This window comes from Hylobates moloch, unplaced genomic scaffold (assembly GCF_009828535.3).
Source record: "Hylobates moloch isolate HMO894 unplaced genomic scaffold, HMol_V3 SCAFFOLD_11, whole genome shotgun sequence".
In the NCBI taxonomy this organism is placed as follows: Eukaryota; Metazoa; Chordata; class Mammalia; order Primates; family Hylobatidae; genus Hylobates; species Hylobates moloch.
This window is the reverse complement of record NW_026652286.1, coordinates 50206424-50226822: the sequence shown is the minus strand read 5'-3', so window position 1 is coordinate 50226822 and position 20399 is coordinate 50206424. Positions and strand designations below refer to the sequence as shown.

The 20399-nt window shown below is 42.9% G+C and overlaps 1 protein-coding gene and 1 non-coding gene across 5 annotated transcripts in view; both read left to right on the top strand.

Annotated features, from left to right (window-relative positions):
* Nucleotides 1-597: 597 nt before the first annotated feature.
* ALG8 (ALG8 alpha-1,3-glucosyltransferase) overlaps nt 598-20399 on the top strand; it is a 39280-nt gene continuing 19478 nt past the window's right edge. The window contains exons 1-4 of one of the 4 annotated variants that reach the window (XM_032167014.2): nt 598-730; nt 13111-13189; nt 16325-16518; nt 19653-19762. In XM_032167014.2, the coding sequence (XP_032022905.1) occupies nt 636-730; nt 13111-13189; nt 16325-16518; nt 19653-19762 (478 nt within the window). In that variant the 5' untranslated portion in view covers nt 598-635. Of the gene's footprint in view, nt 731-753; nt 1510-13110; nt 13190-16324; nt 16519-19652; nt 19763-20399 lie in introns of those variants that run through there. The other 3 variants (XM_032167015.2, XM_032167016.2, XM_058446197.1) reach the window with 3 other exon arrangements.
* LOC116477527 (U6 spliceosomal RNA) lies at nt 6728-6830 on the top strand. The gene has a single exon (XR_004250496.1). It is a non-coding gene; the product is annotated as a U6 spliceosomal RNA (small nuclear RNA).

The window sequence follows — 20399 nt, the reverse complement described above, 5'->3', positions numbered from 1 at the left end:
CCTAATGAATCAGAATCCGAATTTTAACATGAACTGTAGGTTATTTGTACATTAAGCGTTAGGACTAGCCTCCACCCTGCTTCCAGAAAGGGTTCCGCTCAAGCAGGAGCTGAGCCAAGAGCCTCGCTCAGAGTTCTAAAAACACAGTGTTTCTCACCTCTGTATCTTTGCACATGCCATTCTCTAGTTGGATTTAATACTGTGGTGCAGGCGTCCAGGTTGGGAGCCCCCGCAGTTCTCTCAGGTACTTTTATCTGCTGTAACTCTAGGGCAACAATCCTGGCTTCTCCACTAGTGCGTGAACGTCTCTACCGTTAAGTTTTTTTTTCACCTAAGTATCCCCAATACTACACAGTGATGACCCAGCGCAAACGACCACTTTTTCAACGCAAGTATGAACTAGCTGATAAAAGTGGCTACAAAAGGCCTGCGAGGGAGCCCTTCCGGCCCCAGGGGAGACGCAGCTATAAAGAAAAGGTGGGCGGGAAGTTTAAATAGCTGATTGCCGTCCTCGGACTGGCTGCGCGGCTCGCCGCATGCGCGCAGCTCGCGGGCACCGCTTCAGAGGGCTTTCTCCGCATGCGCGGGATCCCGGATGTGGATCAAGTTGGTAGGAAGCGTGCGGTGCCGCAGCGATGGCGGCGCTCACAATTGCCACGGGTACTGGCAATTGGTTTTCGGCTTTGGCGCTCGGGGTGACTCTCCTCAAATGCCTTCTCATCCCCACATAGTAAGGGACTCGCACGGCCAGGGGCTGGGCGGGGAGGCCCCGCGGTCGGTCAGGGCGGGAGAGAAAGGTGTGGATATCCCTGGGTATGAAGAGACGGAACTTTAGGTCGTGTTTGTCGCTACCCTGCCTTCGCTAAGCTTTCCGTTTCGCCAGTTGTTACTTGACTTAGCCCCAGCTGGCTAGGTTCAGACCTGGTGCTGTCTGATTTGGAACAAATCACTTTAACGTTTCTGAACCTCAGGGTCCTCATCCTTAATAGGCATTTAAGAACCTCTGCCTCCAACAGTCATTCAGCCAGTATTATCAGATGCCTGAGGCGCCGGGTACCGTTCTAACTCCTGGGAGATGCGGTGGTGAGCAAGACATTGCTGGTCCTTGCCCGCGAATTTGGTGGGTGGAGATAGACAAACAGGAACGTTTCAGATTGTGATAAAGGAAATAGAGGGTTACTAAGTGGCTGTGCGCTATTCCTTTAGAAGGTGATGTTTGAGTTGAAATTCAAAAAATGAAAAAGAATAAGTGATGTGGAAAGCAGTTCAGGCATAGGAAAGAGTAAGTTCAAAGGCCCTGTGGCAGGAAAGAAGTCAGAGCATTCTAGGAACAGAAAGTGCCCCTTGTGGCTGCGGAGCATTGAGGGAGAGGAGTGGCACAGGATGGGGTGCACAGGGGACAGATAACACAGGGTTTTGAAGACCACAGTTAGACTGCTGTGTAAAAAATGGGCCAAGACTGAAAGCGTGGAAACCAAGAAGCGACCATCAAATGGTGGTGCGTATACAGTAGGTACTCAATATTTATTAATATTAGCTTCCTCCTCCCCTTCATCCTTCCTCTTTTTTCTTTTTCTCCCTCATCTGTTTTTTCCTTTCCCTCCCACTTCCCAGTTTAGAGTTTGTTTTATTGGTATGCTTTGATTCAGGCTCTTAGTGATCTCTTGTTGAATATGGGATGGTCATATGTAAGTCCATGCTGATGTGTATATGTAATCATATAAGTGGAATGTGTATGTAGATTCAGTAAAATGATTAACTGTAGGTCTGTGCATAAGAAGATATTTCTTGCTTTAGTTGCCTCAGGCTAGAAATGTATCCTCAAGAGTTGTTTTTTTTGTTTGTTATTATTTTTTTTTTTGAGACAGCCTTGTCCCACTCTGTCACCCAGGCTGGAGTACAGTGGCACGATCTCGGCTTACTGCAACCTCTGCCTCCTGGGTTCAAATGATTCTCCTGCCTCAGCCTCCAGAGTAGCTGAGATTACAGGCTTGCACCACCGCGCCAGGCTAATTTTTGTATTTTTAGTAGAGACGGGGTTTCACCATGATGGCCGGGGGCTGATCTCAATCTCCTGACCTCAAGTGGTCCACCTGCCTCAGCCTCCCATAATGTTGGGATTACAGGCATGAGCCACCATGCCTGGCCAGAGTTGTTATTTTGAATACTGCTCTTGGTCCAGGTTAAGAATGTGTATAGCGCTCACTTTGGCAGCACATGTACAGGAATACCTGATTTTTTGTACTTTGCTTTATTGCACTTCACAGATACTGCATTTTCATTTTTTTTTTACAAATTGAAGGCTGCAGTAACTCTCCATTGAGCAACTCTATCAATGCCATTTTTCTAACATCATGTGCTCATTTTGTGTCTGTTACATTTTGGTAAATCTTGAAATATTTCACACTTTTTCATTACTATTATATTTGTTATGATGATCTGTAATCAGTGATCTTTGATATTACTATTCTGATTGCTTTGGGGCAACACTATGGTGAACTTAGTAAATGCTGTGTGTTTTCCCGACTGCTCTACCAACCAGCTGTTCCATCATCTCTCTCCCTCTCCTCAGGTCTCCCTATTGACTGAGTTACAATAATAAAGTTAGGCCAATTAATAGCCCTACAGTGGCCTCTAAGTGTTCAAGTGAGAGGAAGAGTCACGTATCTCTAACTTTAAATCAAAAGCTAGAAATCTCTGACTTTAAATCAAAAGCTAGAAATGATTGAGCTTGATGAGGAAGGCATCCTGAAAGCCAAGACAGGCTGAAAGCTAGGCCCATTGTGCCAAACAGCCAAGTTGTGAGTGCAGAGGAAAAGTTCTTGAAGAAAACTAAAGGTGCGACTCCAGTGAATACACAAGTGATAAGAAAGTGAAACAACCTTGATGATATGGAGAATATTTTAGTGCTCTGGATAGATCAAACCAGCCATAACATTCCCTTAAGCCAAAACCTTATCCAGAGCAAGGCCCTAACTCTTCAATTCTTTAAAGCCTAAGAGAGGTGAGGAAGTTGCAGAAGAAAATTTGGAAGCTAGCAGAGGTTCTTTTAAGAAAAGAAGTCATCGGCCAGGCACGGTGGCTCATGCCTGTAATCCCAGCACTTTGGTAGGCCAAGACGGTTGGATCACCTGAGGACCAACATGGAGAAATCCCATCTCTACTAAAAATACAAAATTAGCTGGGTGTGATGGAGCATGCCTGTAATCCCAGTTAGTCGGGAGGCTGAGGCAGGAGAATCACTTGAACCTGGGAGGTGGAGGTTGCAGTGAGCTGAGATCGCACTGTTGCACTCCAGCCTGGGCAACAAGAGTGAAACTCCGTCTCAAAAAAAAAAAAAAAAAGCCATCTCCGTAATAAAGTACAAGGTGAAGCAGCAAGTGCTGATGTAGAAGCTGCAGTAAGTTTTCTAGAAGATCTAGCTAAGCTCACTGATTAAAGTGGCTACACTAAACAATAGGTTTTCAAGGTAGAAGAAACAGACTTATCTTGGAAGATGCCATCTAGGACATCTAGTTGAAGCCAGTTCTCACTTACTATTCTAAAAATCCGATGGCCCTTAAGATTTACGCTAAATCTACTCTGCCTGTGATCTATAAATGGAACAACAAAGCCCTGGATGACAGCACATCTATTTACAGCATGGTTTACTGAATAAGCCCACTGTTGAGACCTACTGCTCAGAAACATTTTTTTTTTCTAGAGGCAGGGTCTCGCTCTATCTCCCAGGGTGAAGTACAGTGGCACCATCATGGCTCACTGCAGCCTTAATCTCCTGTACTTGAGCAATCCTCCTCCCTCAGCCTCCCGAATAGCTGGGACAAAGACAGATGCCACCATGCCCAGCTAATTTTTTTTTTCTCTCTCTCTCTATTATCTGTCTGTCATCTATCTATCTGTGTGTGTTTTGTTTTTTTTCTTTCTTTCTTTTTGGTAGAGATGAGGTGTCACTGTGTTGCCCAGGCTGATCTCGAACTCCTGGGCTCAAGTGAGCCCTTCCAAAGTGCTGGGATTACAGGCCTGAGCCACCTCGTTGGTCAATATTTTTCCTTTTTCTTTTCTTTTTTGAGACAGTGTTTCACTTTGTCAGGTTGGAGTGCACTGGTATGATCTCAGCTCACTGCTGCCTCTACCTCCTGGGCTCAAACAATCCTCCCATCTCAGCTCCCCAAGTATCTTGAACTACAGGTGCACACCACTATGCCCAGCTAACTTTTTGTATTTTTTGCAGAGATGGGGTTTCACCAGGTTGCCCAGGCTGGTCTCAAATTCCTGACCTCAAGCAATCCACCTGTCTTGGTCTCCCAAAGTGCTAGGATTACAGACGTGAGCCACCGCACCCAGCCATTATTTTTCTTTTTTTTTTCCTTATTTATTTATTTTTGAGACGGAGTTTCGCTTTGTCTCCCACGCTGGAATGTAGTGGCACTCTCTCAGCTCACTGCAACCTCAGCTTCCCGAGTTCAAGCGATTCTCCTGCCTCAGCCACCCGATTAGCTGGGATTACAGGTGCACACCATCATGCCCTGCTTATTTTTATATTTTTAGTAGAGATGGGGTTTTGCCACGTTGGCCAGGCTGGTCTTGAACTCCTGGCCTCAAGTGATCTGCTCTCTTTGGCCTCCCAAAGTGCTGGGATTACAGGCATGAGCACCATGCCCGGCCTTTTTTTAAAATTTATTTTTGGAGAGATGGGGTCACTGTGTTGCCCAGGCCGGCCTGGAATTCCTAGGCTCAAGCGATCCTCCTACCTTTGCCTCCCAAAGTTCTGGGATTACAGACATGAGCCACTGTGCCCAACCTTAATGTTGTTTTCATGCCTGCTGATGTAACATCTATTCTGCAGCCAGTTGAGTAGTTTATTTTTTTTTTTTGAAACAGGGTCTCACTCTGCCTCTCAGGCTGGATTGCAGTAGCATGATCTCAGCTCACTGCAACCTCCACCTTTCGGGCTCAAGCAATCATCCTACCTCAACCTGCCAAGTAGCTGGGACTTAAGGTGTGTGCTACTATACTCTGCTAATTTTTGTATTTTTAGTAGAGATGGGTTTTCGCTGCATTGCCCAGGCTGTTCTTGAACTCCTTTGCTCAAGCGATCTGCCTGCCTTGGCCTCCCAAAGTGCTGGGATTATAGGCGTGAGCCACCATGTCCAATCAGTTTCGACTTTTAAGTCTTGTTATTTAAGAAATACATTTCATAAGGCTGTATCTGCCATAGATAGTGATTCCTCTGATGTATCTGGGCAAAGTAAATTGAAACCTGGAAAGGGTGCACCATTCTAGATGCTGTTAAGAACATTCATGATTCATGGGAGGAGGTCAAGATATCAACATTAACAAGAGTTTGGAAGAATTAGATTCCAACTCCAATGGATGACTTTGAGGGGGTTCAAGACTTTATTGGAAGAAGTAACTGCCGATGTCATGGAAGTAGCAAGAGAACTAGAAGTGGAGCCTGAGCATGTGATTGAATTGCTGCATGATATCTCGTGATAAAACTTGAGTGGATGAGGAGTTACTTCTCATAGATGAGCAGAGAAAGTGGTTTCTTTTGAGATGAACTCTGCTAATGAAGATGCTGTAAATATTGTTGAAATGACAACAAAGGATTTTGAATATTATATAAACTTAGTTAATAATCAGTGGCAGGGTTTGAGAAGAAGGATTGACTCCAATTTTGAAAGTTTTACTGTGGGTTAAATGCTATCAAACAGCATTGCATAGTAGAGGAATCTTTCGTGAAAGGAAGAGCCCATCAGTGTGGCAAGCTTCACTGTTGTTTTATTTTAAGAAATTGCCATAGTCTTGCCAGGCGCGGTGGCTCATGCCTGTAATCCCAGCATTTTGGGAGGCTGAGGCAGGCGGGTCACCTGAGGTCAGGAGTTCAAGACCAGCCTGGCCAACATGGTGAAACCCCGTCTCTACTAAATAAACAAAAATTAGCCAGGTGTGGTGGTGGTCATCTGTAATCCCAGCCACTTAGGAGGCTGAGGCAGGAGAATCACTTAAACCCAGGAGGTGGAGGTTGCAGTGAGCCGAGATCACGCCATTGCATTCCAGCCTGGGTGACAAGAGTGAGACTCCATCTCAAAAAAAAAAAAAAAAAACAGTTTGCCACAGTCACCCCAATCTTCAGCACCCATAACCCTGATCAATCAACAGCCATCGACATTGAAGCAAAATCCTCCACCAGCAAAAAGATTAGGACTTGCCGAAGGTGCAGATGATCATTAGCTTTGTTTTAGCAATAAAGTATTTTAAAAGGAAGTTGTACACTGTCTTTTTAGACATAATATTGCATACTTTATAGTATAGTGTAAACATACCTTTTTTTTTTTTTTTTTTTTTGAGACGGAGTCTCGCTCTGTCGCCCAGGCTGGAGGGCAGTGGCGCTGTCTCGGCTCACTGCAAGCTCCGCCTTCCAGGTTCATGCCATTCTCCTGCCTCAGCCTCCCAAGTAGCTGGGACTACAGGCGCTTGTCACCAAGCCCGGCTAATTTTTTTTGTATTTTCAGTAGAGACGGGGTTTCACCATGTTAACCAGGATGGTCTCGATCTCCTGACCTTGTGATCCGCCCACCTCGGCCTCCAAAGTGCTGGGATTACAGGTGTGAGCCACTGTGCCTGGCCAGTGTAAACGTAACTTTTACATGCTCTGGGAAATCAAAAAATTCATGTGACTCACTTTATTGAGATTTTCACTTCATTATGGTGGTCTAAACCCACAATATCTCTAAGGTATGCCTGCACTAAAATTGAATGATACAGGAAGCTTAGCATGGTCCACGCACAAGGATAGTATGCAAATTTATGAAACACTTCATATATTTAAAAAGGAATGTTTTTAGTTGTAGTTAATGCTCTGCTTCTGAAACCGGAAACACCTGGGATGTGAGAGGGACGTTACAGGATAAATGCAGATATATTCAACAAAACATTTGCTAATTGCTTTATTATGTACCAGGTACTGTTGCTAGGCTAGAAGGGAGGAAAAAATAGATATGATCCCTAGCCCTGTGAAGTGTGTAGTTCAGTAAGTATAACAGTACAAGAAACAAATCAATGCAAATATGTAGTTACATAACCACAATTTAGATTAAGTATTAGGAAGAAGAGGCAGGGCGTGGTGGCTCACGTCTGTAATCCCAGCACTTTGGGAGGCTGAGGTGGGCGGATCACGAGGTCAGGAGATCGAGACCATCCTGGTTAACATGGTGAAACCCCATCTCTACTGAAAATACAAAAAATTAGCCGGGTGTGGTGGTGGGCGCGTGTAGTCCCAGCTATTGGGGAGGCTGAGGCAGGAGAATGGCATGAACCCAGAAGGCAGAGCTTGCAGTGAGCTGAGATAGCGCCACTACACTCCAACCTGGGTGACAGAGCGAGACTCCATCTAAAAAAAAGGAAGAAGAACAACAGGATCCTATCAGGGGACCAAGAAGGAAGACGTACTTTCAATTGGGTGTCAGAGAATGTCTCTGAGGAACTGACATAATTGGAGGACTAAAGTGTGAGTGAGAGGGCCATCCATGCAGAGTATGTGTTGTGTGCAGGTGTGTAGAACTTACCTGAAAGAGCACACTGTATAAATATAGGCCCTGTGGTGTGAAAGTATTGGCCTATTTGGGCAAGTATGATAAGGCCAGTGTAGCTGGCATGGAATAAGCAACAGAGGCAGAAACATGCACAGTAAAATTGGAAAGATAGGCACCAAATCATGCCGGAGCTTATAAAGCCAGGATGAAAAATTTAGATTTTGATTTTATAAGCTCAGTGGAAATGATTTGCATTTATAAAATATTTTTTGGCTCCCACATAAATGATTGGAGGAGGGAGAAGTAGAGTCAGGAATGCTAGGTGCCCTTTGAGAAAGTCTACATGAGAGAAGATGGTGACTTGAATTGGCATGGTGGCATTAGAGATAGAAATGGACAAATTAAAGATTTATTTTGCCTTGAGGTCAGGAAGGAGTTGCAGAGAAAATAACAAGTAACTTTGGAAGTATTTGGTGGTTTAAGAGCCATAGCTAGGGAGTCAGACTGCCCTGATTAGAATCTGGCTCTGCTACATACTGGCTATGTGACAGGGCAAGCTGCTTCTCTAAGCCACTGGTGAAACGGTAAGAGTTAAAGAACCTACCTCATACAGAGTGTTGCAGGCAGAGGGAAAAGGTGAATGTAGAGTAAGACAAAAACAAGTGGGAGGATAGTGAGAAATGGGCTGAAAAGGTGAATAAGCGAGATCCAAAAAGATCTTTTAGGCTATGTTAAGTACTTTGGATTTTGTCCAGAGGGCAGAGGCCAATTAAAAGGGAAATATGACATTCGTGATTTAGAAATATTTTGGCTGCAATGTGAAAGCTAGATTAATGAAGGGCCTGAGTGAAGATGGGGAGTTCAATTTAAGAAGCTATCATAGGACAAGTAAGAGATGGTAGGTTTTTGTTTGTTTTAATTTTTAGAGACAGGGCTGGGCACAGTGGCTCACACCTGTAATCCCAGCACTTTGGAAGGCCAAGGCAGGCAGATTGCTTGAGCTCGGGAGTTTGAGACCGGCCTGGGCAACGTAGTGAAACCCCATCTCTATAAAAAATACAAAGAATTAGCTGGAGATGGTGGTCAAAAATTTTAGAGACAGAGTCTAACTCTGTTGTTCAGGCTAGAGTACAGTGGCACAATCATAGCTCACTGAAGCCTCAAATTCCTGGGCTCAAGCCATCCTCTGGCCTCAGCCTCCTGAGTAGCTGGGTCTCCAGGTGCACACCACCACACCAGCTAATTATTAAGTTTTTTGTAGAGATGGGGGTCTCATTATGTTGCTCAGGCTGGTCTTGAACTTCCAACCTCAAGCTATCCTCCCACCATGGCCTCCCAAAGTACTGGGATTATAGGCATGAACCACTGTGCTTGGCTGATGGTAGATTTTGTTAATGCAATTTTAAAAAGTAGTTCTTTACTATTTATCATTATGTCTCTAGTCTTAGTTTTGCTTTTTTTTTCAAGTGTCATTTCAGCAATTAAGGTTACTTTTACTGATGGGTGCAGTGGCTCACACCTATAATCCCAGCATTCCAACAAAAGTGAAGTCTCCAACAGTTTTGAATAGGAAACAACAAAATAACTAAAGCAACCAAAAAAGAGAGTGGAAAAAATCTATACAGTACAACTGTATAGGAAAAAAAAGTGTCCCCAGACTCACTCAGATTTTGTAAATGCTGTCTCCAAGGAGAGTAAAAAAGACATATCTATAAAACAAGAACTGATGCTATGAAACAGGAATTATCAGAGAAACAGTAGTTAATAGAAAACGTTTTTGCCAAAATTAAGGACAAATTGAGTAAATCTTTCAAAAATATGAGAGAAAAGATAAAAATTATAAGTTCAATCTAGGGTGTCTAGCATCCATCTAAAAAAATTCAGAAAAAAAAACAGGGGAGGAGATTAACAAATAATAAATTTCCCAGAGCTGAAGGCACTACATACTCAGCATAATTAATGAAAAAAGACCCTCACGAAGACATTAATCACTAGGCATTTCAGACTGCTATGGATAAAAAGGAGAAACAGGAAACTTCCAGAGATGAAGGGAAAACCATAAAGGAAAGAGACTTACTAACATCAACATTTTATACTAAAAACCAATGGAATAAGCTTCCAAAGTTCAGTGGAAGTAAATTTCAACCTAGAATTCCATGAAAAATCCAGTACAAATCATAAATGTACAGCTCACTGAATTTTTGCAAAGTGAATATATCCGTAAATAGCATATAAATCAGTAAGCAGAATATTATCCCTCGTCTTTCCAGCCACTCCCCACAACCCCACCCCACTAAAGGTATTGATATTCTCACCTTTTTTTCTTTCTTTTCTTTTCTTTTTTCTTTTTTTTTTTTTTGAGACTGGGTCTTGCTGTGTCTCCCATACTGGAGTGCAGTGATACAAACTTGGCTCGCTGTAGCCTCAGCCTCTTGGACTCAAGCTGTCCTCCCACCTCAACCTCTTGAGTATTTGGGACTACAGAGGTGTGCCGCCATGCGTGGCTAATTTTTAAATTTTTTCTAGAGATGGGGTCTCATTATGTTCCCAGGCTGGTCTCGAACTCCTGAGCTTAAGTGATCCCCCTGCCTTGGCCTCCCAAAGTGTTGGGATTACAGGTGTGAGCCATCATGCCTGGCCTCTGATATTCTGACTTTTAACTGCATAGGTTAAATTTTGCCTGTTTTTGAATTTTTGTTTGGGTTTTTTGGTTTGTTTTTGAATTTTATACAACTATAATCATACAATCTATTCTCTTGGGTCTGGCTTTCACTCAACATTAAGTTTGTGCGTTGTTGTGTAATTACTGTTTTTTCATTCTTATCACTAGATAGCACTGGTTCTCAAACTTTTTAGTCAGAATCACTTCTTAAAAATAATTGAGGGTCACAAAGAGCTATAGGTTTATGTGGGCTGTATAATAGATAATTACCATTTTAGAAATTAAAACAAATTGTTCAAGCACAAGAATATACAAACACAAATTTCACTGGCCTTCAGAGTGATGACATCACATTATGTAGCCTCTAGAACGTCACTGTATACTTGTGAGAGAATGAGTGAAAGTAGAACGAATTACATCTGAATATTATTAAGAAAATAGTACATATTTCAAACTCCTTGAAAGGGTCTCCCTGTGAGTCCCTGAATCACACTTTTGAGAACTGCTGCCCTACAGTATTCCATTGTGTGAAAACACCACAATTTATTTATGGTGTCCATTCTGCTGTTCATGGACATTTATCTCCACTTTTTGCCTGTTGCAAATAGTTTTACTTTGCACATTTTTTTTGTTTTTTTTGAGATGGAGTCTTGCTCTGTCGCCCAGGCTGGAGTGCAGTGGCACGATCTCAGCTCACTGCAAGCTCCGCCTCCTGGGTTCATGCCATTCTCCTGCCTCAGCCTCCTGAGTAGCTGGGACTACAGGCGCCCACCACCACGCCCGGCTAATTTTTTGTGTTTTTAGTAGAGATGGGGTTTCATCATGTTAGCCAGGATGGTGTCAATCTCCTGACCTCGTGATCCGCCTGCCTCGGCCTCCCAAAGTGCTGGGATTACAACCGTGAGCCACTGCGCCTGGCCTCCTACAGATTTTTCAAAATCTCCACTCAAAACTGAATTGATGACCCATCAATCCCAAGTCTAAGTACGTATACCCAACAGAAATGCATAGTATGTTCACTAAAAGACATGTACTATAAGAATGTGCAAAGTGGGGCCTGGCATGGTGGCTCACACCTGTAATTCCAGCACTTTGGGAGGCCGAGGCAGGCGGATCACGAGGTCAGGAGATCGAGACCACGGTGAAACCCCGACTCTACTAAAAATACACAAAGTTAGCCGGGCGTGGTGGCGGGCGCCTGTAGTCCCAGCTACTCGGAGAGGCTGAGGCAGGAGAATGGCGTGAACCCAGGAGGCGGAGCTTGCAGTGAGCTGAGATTGCGCCACCGCACTCCAGCCTGGGCGACAGAGCAAGACTCTGTCTCAAAAAAAAAAAAAGAAAAATCTGTAGGAGATTCAAGTGAGATTGTTAACAGGAAATTGAAGGTGTCTGTGTCTACAACTTAGGAAAGAAGCCAATGTTGCATATTGAAATTTGGGAGTAGGCCAGGCGTGGTGGCTCATACCTGTAATCCCAGCACTTTGGGAGGCCGAGGCAGGCTGATCACAAGGTCAGGAGATCAAGACCATCCTGGCCAACACGGTGAAACCCCATCTCTACTAAAATACAAAAAAAAAAAAAATTAGCCGGGCATGGTGCCGTGCACCTGTAGTCCCAGCTACTCGGGAGGCTGAGGCAGGGGGTCGCTTGAACCTGGGAGACGGAGGTTGCAGTGAGCCGAGATCGCACTACTGCACTCCAGCCTGGCGACAGAGCGAGACTCCGTCTCCACAAAAAAAAGGAAATTTGGGAGTCATCCTTATACAATTGGCAGTGGAACCAGAAAGTTTGCATAAGATTGTCCAGAGCAGAATAAGTTGCATAAAAAGGAGACCAAGAACTGAACCTAGGGGAATATCAACATGTCCCTGATGAATATAGGAAGGGAAAGCCATGATTGAGACAGAAGGGGTTGGCTGGAGGTAGGAGAAAGTTGTCATTGTGGAAAGGTGTAAAACGTTGGAAAGTGTAAATTGGGCTTTGCTGTGGAACTCGTTGTTGACTTTGGTGAGTGGATATTCAGCAAGAATGTATTGAGCCTGTCCATGTGTCAGGTGCTGTTCTAAATGTGGAGGGGAGGTACAGCAGTGGACAAACAGGAAAAGATTTTTTCTAAAGATGGATGATCCTTAGATATATATATAGTGATGGGAAGAGGGAGAATTTCAAGACATGGAAAAGGCAAGGCAAGGATCTTTTCCCACCTTCTCTGTCAGATGAACTCCTACTCATCATTACGTCTTGGTATATGAGGTCTTTTTCAGGTAATGAATTTTGTTAGAATTGTTTGTGAGCAAGAGGAAGTCACTTCTGAGCAAAGGCCTGAGGGCTACCTGTAAGAGAAAGTTTGGGCTAGGCCAGGCACAGTGGCCCATGCCTGTAATCCCAGCACTTTGGGAGACTGAGGCAGGTGGATCACCTGAGGTCAGGAGTTTGAGACCAGCCTGGCCAACATGGCGAAACCCCATCTCTACTAAAAATTAGCCAGGATTGGTGGTACATGCCTGTAGTCTCAGCTGCTCGGGAGGCTGAGACAGGAGACTCGCGCGAACCTGGGAGGCGGCGGTTGCAGTGAGCTGAGATGGGTCCACTACACTCCAGCCGGGGCAACAGGAGACTCCGCCTCAAAAAAAAAAAAAAAAGAAAAGAAAAAGTCTGGGCTTCTTGTCAGCACTCTAAGTAGTTCTGAGACCCTTTTCACTGACTTGTAGATTGCTCAACAACTTTCCAGAAGATCTGACCTCCAGATAAATGAGGTGTTTTAGGATTATGTAATATCTTATTTGTGTCTCTATAGGACAGTGAGCTGTGACTGCTTAGGGAATGTCAGTCCATTTAAAAGCATAACTATGGGAATTAGAAATCAATAAATATTTTAAAATCTCATTTTATTCATCTAATTGTTTTGAGTAGCCATTCCACAGATTTTGAAGTACACCGAAACTGGCTTGCTATCACTCACAGTTTGCCAATATCACAGTGGTATTATGAGGTAAGTTTTAATTTTCACCTTTTTTTTTTTTTTTAAGATTCATATATAAACTAGGTAAATATTACTGATGTTAAAAATGTTTTCTGGCTGGGTGTGGTGGCTCATGCTTGTAATCCCAGCACTTTGGGAGGCCGAGGCGGGCAGATCATGAGGTCAGGGGTTGGAGACCAGCCTGGCCAACACAGTGAAACCCTGTCTCTACTAAAAATACAAAAATTAGCTGGGTGTGGTGGTGGGCACCTGTAATCCCAGCTACTCAGGAGGCTGAGGCAGGAAAATCACTTGAACCTGGGAGGCGGAGGTTGCAATGAGCTGAGATCGCGCCACTGCACTCCAGCCTGGGTGACAGAGTTAGACTCTGTCTCAAAAAAAAAAAAAAGTTTTTCCTGCAATCGTAGATCTAATTAATCTTTATAAAAATTGTGATCTCTTCTCAGTTCTGTCCTCTTGCACTACTAGGGAATCCCCTTACTTCAAAATGAGTTTCCCAGTCTATAAATTGGGAGGTATAATATCTACCACACTTTTTGAAAGAGGAAGAACTGGATTCTTAGGCCTGGCTCTGCCACTATCTAGTTACATAGAGAAAAGATACTTCATGTCTCTGGGCCTTAGTGTCTCATCTGGCACGTAAGGATTTGGAGTGAATTATTTCTGAGATCCTGTCTGTTCCTAATGTTTTGTGATTTTATGAGGAAAGGAATAATCAAATGTGATGTGTAGACATCAGGTAATATACAAACCATTCTCTCATATGGTTTATAAAAACTACATCTATATTTTGATTTCTTTTTCTTTTCCTTTTTTTTTTTTTGAGACAGAGTCTCGCTCTGTCACCCAGGCTGGAGTGCAGTGGCACAATCTCAGCTCACTGCAACCTCCGCCTCCCGGGTTCAAGCGATTCTCCTGCCTCAGCCTCCCAAGTAGCTGGGATTACAGGCGCCTGCCACCATGCCCCAGTTAATTTTTGTATTTTTAGTAAAGAGGGGGTTTTTACCATGTTGACCAGGCTGGTCTCGAACTCCGGACCTCAGGTGATCCACCCACCTTGGCCTCCCAAAGTGCTGGGATTACAGGCATGAGCCACTGCACCCAGCTTGTATTTTTGTTTCTGGTATGAATTACTAAACTGTGTAATACTTTATGAAAAACAGACATAACTCCAGAAATTTCTTTTTTTTTTTTTTTTTTTGAGACAGAGTCTCGCTCTGTCACCCAGGCGGGAGTGCAGTGGCGCAATCTCTGCTCACTGCAAGTTCTGCCTCCCAGGTTCACACCATTCTCCTGCCTCAGCCTCCCAAGTAGCTGGGACTATAGGCGCCCGCCACCACACCCAGCTAATTTTTGTATTTTTAGTAGAGACAGGGTTTCGCCATGTTAGCCAGGATGGTCTCGATCTCCTGATCTTGTGATCTGCCCACCTCGGCCTCCCAAAGTGCTGGGATTACAGGCGTGAACTACCGCACCTGGCCCAGAAATTTCTTGATGAAAAGCAGTACTCTGCTGACAGGGAGCTGGATTTTGTTTTCTTTTCTTTTCTTTTGAGATGAAGTCTCACTCTCACCCAGGCCGGAGTGCAATAGCATGATCTCGGCTCACTGCGACCTCTGCCTCCTGGGTTCAAGCAATTCTCCTGCCTTGGCCTCCTGAGTAAGTGATTCTCCTGCCTTAGCTTCCTGAGTAGCTGGGATTACAGGTACCCACTACCATGCCCAGGTAATTTTTTTTTTTTTTTTTGTATTTTCAGTAGAGACAGGGTTTCACCGTGTTGGTCAAGCTGGTTTTGAACTCCTGACCTCAGGTGATCCACCTGCCTCGGCCTTCCAAAGTGCTGGGATTACAGGTGTGAGCCACTGTGCCCAGCCCAGGGAGTTTTTTTTAAGGCAAATTTTTGCAAGTTTCCTATGAGTTTCAATACCATGTATATAGTATTTTATATGTATATATAAAATGTAATACCATAACCCATGAGGTAGATACTACTATCCCTGTTATATAGGTGCAAAAACTGAGACTTAGGCCAGGCGCGGTGGCTCACGCCTGTAATCCCAGCACTTTGGGAGGCCGAAGTGGGTGGATCATGAAGTCAGGAGATCGAGACCATCCTGGCTAACATGGTGAAACCCCGTCTCTACTAAAAATACAAAAAATTAGCCGGGTGTGGTGGCGGGCTTCTGTAGTCCCAGCTACTCAGGAGGCTGAAGCAGGAGAATGGTGTGAACCCGGGAGGCGGAGCTTACAGTGAGCCAAGATGGCGCCACTGCACTCCAGCCTGGGTGACAGAGCAAGACTCCGTCTCAAAAAAAAAAAAGAAAAAGAAGATTGAGACTTAGAGAAATCTAACAAAATATACTATTCTAAAGCTTGTATATTTTCATATGATTTCTATTTTCATTTACTCATTAGCAACTGTTCCTTTAACTAATGGTTATTTGATCCCAAACAATATGTCAGGCACTTACTAAATGCTAAGGATACAAAATGATAAAGGATAGTTTCTATTATCCAGGATCATATAACTTAGTGGAACAAAATATAATAGCATTTGTGTATTATTTTGTTGTTTATAAATATATTTCATATGTATTATCTCATTTAATCTTCGTAATACCTCATTTTACAAATAGGGAAATTGTATCTCTAAGACAGAATTTGAACCTAAGTTAGTGAATTATTTGTTATTTAGATGAGTAGAACCATGTCATAACCAAGTTTGTAATCTCCAGGTTTCAAATTAATTTCCTTTAAGTATAGTTGACTCTATTTAAGGAAATTGAAGACCACGTTAAATAATTTACAAGACAGGTTTTAGTGTTCAGTCTTACGTAGGAATTGTTCTATGAATTTAGGGCACATTTTAAGTGCAACAGCATTTCACTGTGATTATTTCTTGTTTGTTTTTAATTAACAATAGAGACAGGGTTTCACCATGTTGCCCAGACTGGTCTTGAACTCCTGGGCTCAAGCGATCCGCCTGCCTTGTCCTCCCAAAGTGCTGGGATTACAGGCGTGAGCTACCACGCCCAGCCTCATTGGGCTGTTTTAAAGACCAGAGGATGAAAAATTTTAAATCGTTGCACCATCTTCATTTATTCAGTTACTTAGGATATATTTGATCTTCTGTTTTTATCACAGGCAACTTCAGAGTGGACGTTGGATTACCCCCCTTTTTTTGCATGGTTTGAGTATATCCTGTCACATGTCGCCAAATATTTTGATCAAGAGATGCTGAATGTCCATAATTTGAATTACTCCAGCTCAAGGACCTTACTTTTCCAGAGATTTTCCGTCATCTTTATGGATGTACTCTTTGTGTATGCTGTCCATGAGTAAGTCTGGAGCATGTCATTTTTTATGGAAGGTATTGAAGAAATAGTACAGTGTTAAGTAGTATTAACTTACTCCCAATTTAGGAGGAACAAAGTTTATATGATAGCAAATACTAGAACAATGAAAAATTGTGCTTTAAACTACATGTTTAAAGCACTCTAGCTGAATCTTGTGGAAGAAGTGGGGATAAGGTGGAGTTACAAGACAGAGGTGGAACAAGAGATTATGAATGTTGTGAAAAGAGGTAGTCCCAAGTATAATTCTAGGGCCATTTCTCCCACCCAGAATAGCTCCATATGTTTTTCTTTGCTTCCTTGCAGCAGGCCGCCAGAGGCTTCCATCACCTACCCTATCTTGGGGGATGCACACGGTACATGCACAGTAGCACACACGTATGCATTGTGCTAACCACCAAAGTCTGCTGTTACGGAGCTTTCATTCTAGTAAACTCAAGAAATTTCACTGAGTGCTTTTAGTTGTTTCCGTATGCTTTCCTTCATGAAGACTCTTTGTTATTTTAAGTTATGCTTATATTTTAAATTTTTATGTTTTACAACTTTTACTTATAAGTTAATTTTAAGTATTGAACACACATATATAGAATGTCTTGCACAGTGACTTCCAAGTACTAAGTTTCAGTTAATGTCAGTTTCCATTCTTTCCTAATGCTTTTTTTTTTTTTTCCGAGATGGAATCTTGCTTTGTCGCCCAGGCTGGAGTGTTGTGGCACGATCTGGGCTCACTGTAACTGCCTCTCCGGTTCAAGCAGTTCTCCTGCCTCAGCCTCCCGGGTAGCTTGGATTACAGGTGCACACCACCATGGTAGGCTAATTTTTGTATTTTTAGTAGAGACAGGGTTTCACCATGTTGGTCAGGCTGGTCTTGAACTCTTGACCTCGTGATCCACCCACCTCGGCCTCCCAAAGTGCTGGGATTACAGGCATGAGCCGCCGCACCGACCTCATTCTTTCCTAACTCTTAAGCTTGCTGGTGTGATTGTGACAGAACAGTGACTGGTGTTCATTCAGTGACCCTTGTCATAAATGGATCGTTCTGTTTGTGAGGCCCTCTACACTGAACCCTTGCCCCAGTCAGTAAAGAGTCCCTTGGGAATGTCTTAACCCTTGCACATTCTCATTGAATAATCCTGTTTGAAACCCTTCCTTTCAATCTGTTTATGACCTGGCAAGAGTTGAAAGGGAAGGTAGTTTTTAGTATACTCTTTTTAACTCAAAATGTTTGATTTCAAGCTTCCAGGGAAAGAGTATACAAGCACAAAGGGAGAGGAAATAGAATTCATTTCCATCTGCAAAGTAGAGGGAATAGTTAAAAAGATTGTTGAAAGGCCAGGCATGGTGTCTCATGCCCGTAATCCCAGCACTTTGGGAGGCCAAGGCTGGTGTATTGCTTGAGCTCAGGAGTTTGAGACCAGCCTGGGTAACATGGTGAAACCCTGCCTCTACTGAAAATACAAAAATTAGCCGGCTGTGGTTGCCGGGGACTGTTGTCCCAGCTACTTGGGAGGCTAAGGCAGAGGATCTCTTGAACCTGGGAGGTCAAGGCTGCAGTGAGCCACTACACTCCATCCTAGGTGACAGACTGAGACCTTGTCTCAAAAAAAAAAAAAAAAAAAAATTGAAATCTATGTGTCAGTTCCCAGAACCAAGCATGATATACAGATTATTAACTTATTTAATTTTCTCAGTGACCCTGTAAGTTTACTGCCTCTATTCATGAGGGAACTGAGGCTCCATAGGGGAAAAGGAGGGTACCTTTGCTAGTCCCCCTTTAATTGCGTCTATTATTTGTTTTAGATTTATTGTTAGAATTTGCCACTCTTCAAATGTAACACATTTTCAATATCGTCTTTTGATAGAATAATACATCCCCATTGTAAAAACTTTGGAAAAGCACACACACATGCAAAGTAAAAATGATTCATACTCCCCCACCTATACTAATCACTATTAACATTTTGGTGTATGTTACTTCAGTCTCTTTTCTGTGTTGGAATATAATTTTCATAAAATAAAAATAGGATCTTACTGTTTTGTCAGCTGCTATTGTCACTTAGTAATATACATCAACATTTAAATGACATACATGTTTACATAAAGGTTTTTAAATTATTATTTGGACAGTCAGGAGGTGCATATTTGCAGTTCTGTTCTTAATTTGGCTGGTATTATGATATATAATTTAGAGTGCTAAATCAGCGTGGTCTGCAGTTTTTACTCTTAAGGACTGAAATAATGTATGCCCTCTCAGTTTTCAAAATCCTTACTTTGGGGTTTACGTGGCTTTTTATTTTTAATTTTGTTAAATGAAGACTTTGTTTTAGATCAGCATAACTTAGAAAAAGACGTAGAACAGGCCCCGAGGTCCTTGTTTGTGCTACCACTTTTTCTTTTTTTTTTTTTCCTAGAGACAAGGTCTTACTATGTCGCCCAGGCTGGCCTCAGACTCCCAAGCTCAAGTGGTCCTCTCACTTCAGCCTCCTGAGTAGCCAGGCACCTGCCACCCTGCTCGGCTTGCTGTGACCTTTTTAAGAAATCAAGAATGGGCTGGGCGCGGTGGCTCACGCCTGTAATCCCAGCACTTTGGGAGGCCGAGGCGGGCGGATCAGGAGGTCAGGAGATTGAGACCATCCTGGCTAACACAGTGAAACCCCGTCTCTACTAAAAATACAAAAAATTAGCCGGGCAAGGTGGCGGGCGCCTGTAGTCCCAGCTACTCGGGAGGCTGAGGCAGGAGAATGGCGTGAACCCTGGGGGGCGGAGCCTGCAGTGAGCCGAGATCGCGCCACTGCACTCCAGCCTGGGCGACAGCGAGACTCTGTCTCAAAAAAAAAAAAAAAAGAAAGAAAGAAATCAAGAATGGCATGGACTTTGGTATGCCAGGGCAAGAGGATCGCTTGAGCCCAGGAGTTCGAGATCAGCCTGGGCAACATAGTGATACCCCATCCCTTCTAAAAAAAATAAAAAGAAAAATTGGAAAAAAAAAAACAAAAAACAAAAAAAGAATGGCATGTAGTCTGTCAGGAATGACTAATGTATCATAGTTTACTCTGCAGAAGTGATGTTCCAATGAAGATCAAAGTTGTTTCTGTTGCTTTCCTAATGTTTCAATGTAGGTGCTGTAAATGCATTGATGGAAAAAAAGTGGGTAAAGAACTTACAGAAAAGCCAAAATTTATTCTATCGGTATTACTTCTGTGGAACTTCGGGTTATTAATTGTGGACCGTATCCTTGATATTCTATGTACTACTCCCTTACTTATTCTGATGTATACTAATACAAGATTAATGTTTTCTATAATAATGATTGGAGATGTGAGCTCCTTCTGAAAATGGGTGTGGGGTGGATTAGTAAGCTCACTTAACTGTGGTCTCTGCCCAACTTCACTGGACTCTGAGGTTAGAGTATTTCATTTCTGAAAAATCAGTGGGATATGTGAGAACCAGCTAAATCATCAATAAAACAATATACTGAGATTGTGAACTATTTTTAGATTAATCTGATACATATATATTAAATAGTTTTGTAATACCTTATTCCAAATACCTTTAATTCAAAAAGGCATATCACAGTGTGAGTGTGGGCATGGTCAGGCATTTGTGCTTTTCTACCATCTTGGCTTACCACATATTAAAAGGCAAAGTTTTTAAATTCAAGGCTTCTGAATGTAATTAAAATCCTTGTAATGGCAGCTAATAGTTGCAATTTTCATAAAGGTAGCCTGGTGTGGAGGAAAGCACCCAGACTCTGGTTTTAGTGTAACCTGGACCCAAATCTTAGTTGCCATTAGCAGCTTTAGAACCATGAGTAAATGAATGTCTCTGAGGCTTAATTTCTTAATCTCTAAAGTATCTCTAAAAAG